At 33.6% G+C, this 5305-nt stretch overlaps 1 protein-coding gene across 1 annotated transcript; it reads right to left on the reverse strand.

Moving 5' to 3' along the window:
• Positions 1–2658: 2658 nt before the first annotated feature.
• On the reverse strand, positions 2659–4506 carry LOC143555207 (putative phospholipase A2 homolog 1). The gene is made up of 4 exons (XM_077044800.1): positions 4399–4506; positions 4255–4294; positions 3765–3884; positions 2659–2953 (listed from the first exon to the last, which is right to left on the reverse strand). The coding sequence occupies exons 1-4, from the start codon at positions 4474–4476 to the stop codon at positions 2775–2777; spliced, it is 417 nt and encodes a 138-aa protein (XP_076900915.1). The 5' UTR covers positions 4477–4506; the 3' UTR covers positions 2659–2774.
• Between the last annotated feature and the right edge of the window lie 799 nt (positions 4507–5305).

The raw sequence follows: 5305 nt of genomic DNA on the forward strand, positions 1-5305 counted from the left end.
TTTAAACATAATAATAATAATAATAATATTAGATATCTTATATCGGAAGGAAGGATCGAGGAAATTGAATGGAAATGACTTGCAGTACGGGACAGTGTCGGTTAAAGAAAGGTGTTAAGGAATTTAATTTTATTTGTGTGTTTGTTACGCGTTTTCAAATTGGAAATTGAAAGATTGGATCTCTATTAATTAAGAATAAGAAATGCGTGTTTAGTGTATACCGGAATAAAATTAGGATTCGGTAAACCTGGTAAAACGGGGTGACGATTCGTGTTGGATGTTAGGTTAGAATGAGTTGGCCGGTTTATACTTTTTGGTAAAACTTTTGAGTTGTAAATTCAATTGCAAACATTATAAGCAAGTTTAGTGTGGTTGGCTTAGTTTTGGTGTGGATCAATTTGGTTGGGTAGTGGTTTGGATTTGGATTTAGGTAAAATCATAACCGAATATTAATTCTTTTGTTTTTAAAAGAAAACAAATTGTATCACCTATTATTAGTTTGGGTTGTTTTTTCGATTACGTTTATAGATATTTTTCAGCCCTTTTAACATGTATGTGATAGGTATGGTATATGATTCTAGAATTGGATATGAGATTAAGATTAATTTATTCATACGTGATGCATTACCGTCTAATACTAGTTATCATGTTATCTAAGACATGATAACCAGATACTCAAAATAGTTAGTTGACACACTTTGTACCTACAAACCTCTTTTTTTTAAAGACAATATAATTCTCACTAAACCCAAAACGATTACAACAAAATAGTAGTCAAACGAGTAACAAGTTAAGCCGCAACCACCCTGTTAAATATCAAAGTCAATCCTACTAAAAACAAAGTTTTAAATAGCAAAGCCAAACCTCTTTTAGGAGCAATATTCAATTATTGTATATAAAAGTTATATATTGGAATAATTATGTAGATGACTCGACCGGAAATCATATATTTGGATTTGGCTTGTGTATTAAAAATTTTTAGTCTTATTTGCCATGTCGCTGCTTATAACGACTTTAGTTCTTTCAAGAACTAAACATTCTTTTCAACACGCCTGTGTGGATCTTACAGGAGTGTCTCCTCTTGTTGAGCTCAGGGACCGTGGGTTTGTTGTGGGTCAGGCTGCGTTGAAGGCTGAATCGGGCAAAGTTGTTAAACACGAGAAAGCTTGTTTAGATAATCAACATGTCTTTCTACCATTTGCCTTTGATACATTTGGTTTTCTGGCTCCAGAGGCTGTGAAATTTTTGAGTAGGGTTCAGCGCGTCGTATACGGAACCTCTTCAGCTTCTAGGTCCCAAAGCTTCGTTTTTAGCAGGATTGGCTTTGCTATTCAAAAGGGGGTTGCGGCGCAGCTTGTTGCCCGTTTGCCTGCCACTTTATTGTAATCGTTTTATAGTAAATTATATAAAATAGCTGCAGATAAGTAAACGTATTAAAAAATTACCAAATTATATGTTTGATTGTCACCACTGCTTATTATGGGTTTGATTATCACCTATCATCTTAGATAAAAGAGTATACTATCGTGAGACCATCCACAATGACATAATGTGGGTCATTCATGAATGTTTTCATGGGTTTGTAGTTTTGTACATCCAAAAGGACGTCGGTCCACAAAGTATTCAAAATTGTTTTTGTATAAATTGGGTACAAGCTAAAAACTGTATAGACAACTAGACAAGTGTATTACTTGGATTTGTCTCCAAAAGATAGTGATACTTAGAACTGATGTTATATAATAAAACATGTAGCATAATTTGTGCGTATCTTAATACGAATAAGATGCTAAATTTTAATCAGATATGTTTAATGTGACGAGCTAGTTAGTAGTGATGGGTGGCCTTGAAGACCATAATCTTCATAAAAAGGCAATTGAAAACTAATGAACTACTACTATTCTCATAAAATTTAAATTAGGAACTTTGATCCTGTTAAGTGTGAGTCGATGGCTTTGACCTTCACAGGTATGAGTTGAGAACTATGAGTTGAGTCTGTGACTCTTATAAAGTATTAAATAGAAAACATTTGGTTCATGACTTCATGAAGACTAAGATCTTCACAAATGATACTAAAATTGTAATTGTCATTGAGAACCATGATTCTTACCAAATTACATTGAAATTGATTGTTACTGTTGGGGATGATAATGCCGTAAGCCCATAATTATCATATGGGCATTAGCTTGAACTTGCTTAAAAACTTAGTATATATGCATTGAACCAGGTTGTTCTACTCTTACGCTGAAAATGAGCTACAGACCCACTGTAGCCTACACCTTTGGCGACCACAATGCCAATTCACCGATTTTAGTGCATTAATCATCATCACATTCACATATTCTAAATGCTCTTAGCAGGATGAATTAGACAAAAATATAGGAAAAGATATCATTACTAAAATTAAAACTCATATACAAGATATCGAGTGATATTGAGTCGACCCACAGTCCCACACTATTAATTTGATCACTGTTATATTGCATTTTGGATTATTGGATACACACACTGTGAGACACAGATCCACCCAAACTCAACTTCAAGATAAATGCAAACCAACTTACTGAATCATCATAATGCAAACAATCTAATGATGTATAAGATCAATAAAGTGTGACTACATGACATATTCTGGATGTAAAATTGAATTTCTGATGTAACTTTTACAAAAATAAAAAATAAAAAATAAAAAATGGCATGCACAGGCAATAAGAGATCATGACCAACTGTATATGGTTTAATGTCTAATCTTAAGCAATCAGTACTACACTAGCCAATTAAAGTTCAAGCTTGGAGTTGCCAAACTGGCTAAACAAAATGGCCATATCCATACCCTGTTGCATTGTAGGCACTGCAGTGTCGTACGGGCAGTCATTAGAAAACCCGGCCTTCCCCGATTTCTGAACCTTTTTTATGCAGCGTTTGAACTTCTCGTGACACTTAACATTAGTCATTCCTGGACAATGTAGATCACACAAATCAACTAGAGTTAAAAAATAAAAGGCATATCTTTATTATAATACATTAATATGTGATGGCTTGTTAGCCGAAAAACCTCGAAAAACACATCTTTAATTGCTACTGGTTTTAACATTGAAAGAATAAACTTTGCCACGTCTTCTATTGAGATTAAAAGTGCAAAGAAAAAGAGCCCTACAGGCCGAGTTTTTTTGAGGTCGAGCCTCAAATAAAAGCGCGTTTAGTTATCAAGCCCAAGCTTGAGTCTTGTATGAGAAGCTTGCTTAGGCTCGTTGATCCTGAACAAGCCTTGTGTGTTTTTAAGTTTTTTTAGGCTTCTATGTATTAATTTCACAATGCCAGCCGAGTTGGAGACGAGGTTCGTTTAAGGTTTTTCTCAAAATAAATATAAATAATTAACAACGTATATAAATTAATTAATAAACAATAAACGATCCGCGCCCGAGCTTGAAAAACCAACTCACGAGCCAAGCTTGAGGTTTAGAAAAATAGCTTGAAATGAGGCAAGCTCGAGTTCTCGTAAGTCAAAACATCTCGGGCTCGGCTCGGCTCGGCTCAGTTTGAGATTTCTTTACCTGATTGCAAATGCACTTATCATTCAAGCAGATTTGCAACATATACAACCAATGCAAGCTTCTAAACTCTAAAGTTATCTTGAAACTATCCTATTCATGTCACTAAATCATCATCAGATCTTATTTGATCTAAGATCAGAAGAAACAGATAAAACAGTATTATCAATAGGCAATGAATATACCATTAAATTGTAACTGAGTTCACAAACAAACCTTTTTTCTCGACACATTCGTCATGAATCTGACAGCAAGCATCAAGGTCATCGCACGGCTTTTCACCTGGACATCCGGTCCATCCAACGCCGCAATACTTTCCGTATCTTATTCCAAGTGCTGATCACAAATAGCAATTGATAAATTAAGACACACAATATTCAGACACAAAGATGTTATATCCAGACACTGTCTAGCATCTATACGGGTTGTATAGATGGCAGATGTTGACCAATACAATATAAGCCTCATATAGTATAGCTGTATACGAGTCATAATAAGCATCCATACAAATTGCACCTATACGACCAAAACAACGCATCTAAACTACTTGTATAGGCCTGAGGCTCTATATACGAGGTACGCCTTGTATAGGCCTACTACTGGTGTCTAAAGTAACATAGCAGCATCCCTAAATCAATCAATCAATCAAACAATCAAATCGAATGATGGATAATAAAATTATAAAAAATGAGGATTGGAGACTTACAGTTACAGTTTTCTGCAACGCATCTACTGCTGCATCTGACCTGTCGTCAATTGATATAATCAAAAACATGGATTTTTAGTGTATATGATTAGAGTTTACAGGATAGAGATCATGTATGCATAATATAATATAATATAAAGCTACCTGAGAGTCATTGGAAGATTGTGCAATCGGAATGGTGATGATTAGGAACAGGAAGCACGAGATTGTCCTCCAGATCATTCTCTATTGGATACAGATGATATACAGAATTTGTATCTGTATCTATAGATCTGACCTGCTCAAGTCCAGTCGTAATGGGTTTTGATTGATTTACGTGGTCCTCTTTGCTGTCTGGCCCCACAGAAGATTATATTGGCTCACTGGGTAATATTGCTCCTCTTTGATTTCTATAAAATTTCCTAAAAAAAGCAATAAATATTCAAAGTGAATAAGTGAAATATATATATTTTTTTATTTTAAAAATGTTTTAATTTTAAAGTAGCTTTAGCGGTGGGAGTGATGTGGAAAATGAGTATTTTCATTAGGGGAGTCGATTCCTGATACGATCCGAAACCCAAAACAAAAAGTTATAGGTTTTTGGTCGGCTGACACGGCCCGTTTTCTTAAGCAAGTCAACCCAAACCCGATACGTTTAAAAAACAGGTCAACCTGACCCGTTAAAAAGTGAGTTAACATGTTTAACAATTTTAGAGAAACTAATATTTTTATTTTATAGACACGATGTTTTAAATTTTAAAGTTAAATGCTTTGTTTTTTAATTTTTCATATATCAATTAACTTTTAAAAGTAAAACTAATTTCTTTTTACATTACTTTTATCTACTTCTTACTTCTAATAATTTCATTTAGTAGTTTTAATTGTATATTCTTTTTATTTCATTCGTTTGTTCTTATTTTGATCTAAATATATAAACATTAGTCTGTTAACTAAGATTGAGAAATAAATACACAAAAACAATTAAATTTATCACTAATTATTAACAAGTTATATATGAATAAGAGTAATAAATTGTTTAATTTATTACTAAGTCAAGAGATATTACTCATAT

The sequence above is a fragment of the Bidens hawaiensis genome, unplaced genomic scaffold, assembly GCF_021521415.1.
Source record: "Bidens hawaiensis isolate Kalapana, Puna unplaced genomic scaffold, B.hawaiensis_p1.1 tig00018026_1, whole genome shotgun sequence".
NCBI lineage: Eukaryota > Viridiplantae > Streptophyta > Magnoliopsida > Asterales > Asteraceae > Bidens > Bidens hawaiensis.

What these genes read in the sequence shown, in the direction of transcription:
- LOC143555207 (XM_077044800.1), bottom strand. Translation starts at nt 4,476, where the DNA reads ATGATCTGGAGGACAATCTCGTGCTTCCTGTTCCTAATCATCACCATT. An exon ending in AATCTTCCAATGACTCTCAG is followed by an intron (nt 4,295 to 4,398) that starts GTAGCTTTATAT and finishes AATTGACGACAG; the next exon opens with GTCAGATGCAGCAGTAGATG. An exon ending in CGAATGTGTCGAGAAAAAAG is followed by an intron (nt 2,954 to 3,764) that starts GTTTGTTTGTGA and finishes TACATTGTCCAG; the next exon opens with GAATGACTAATGTTAAGTGT.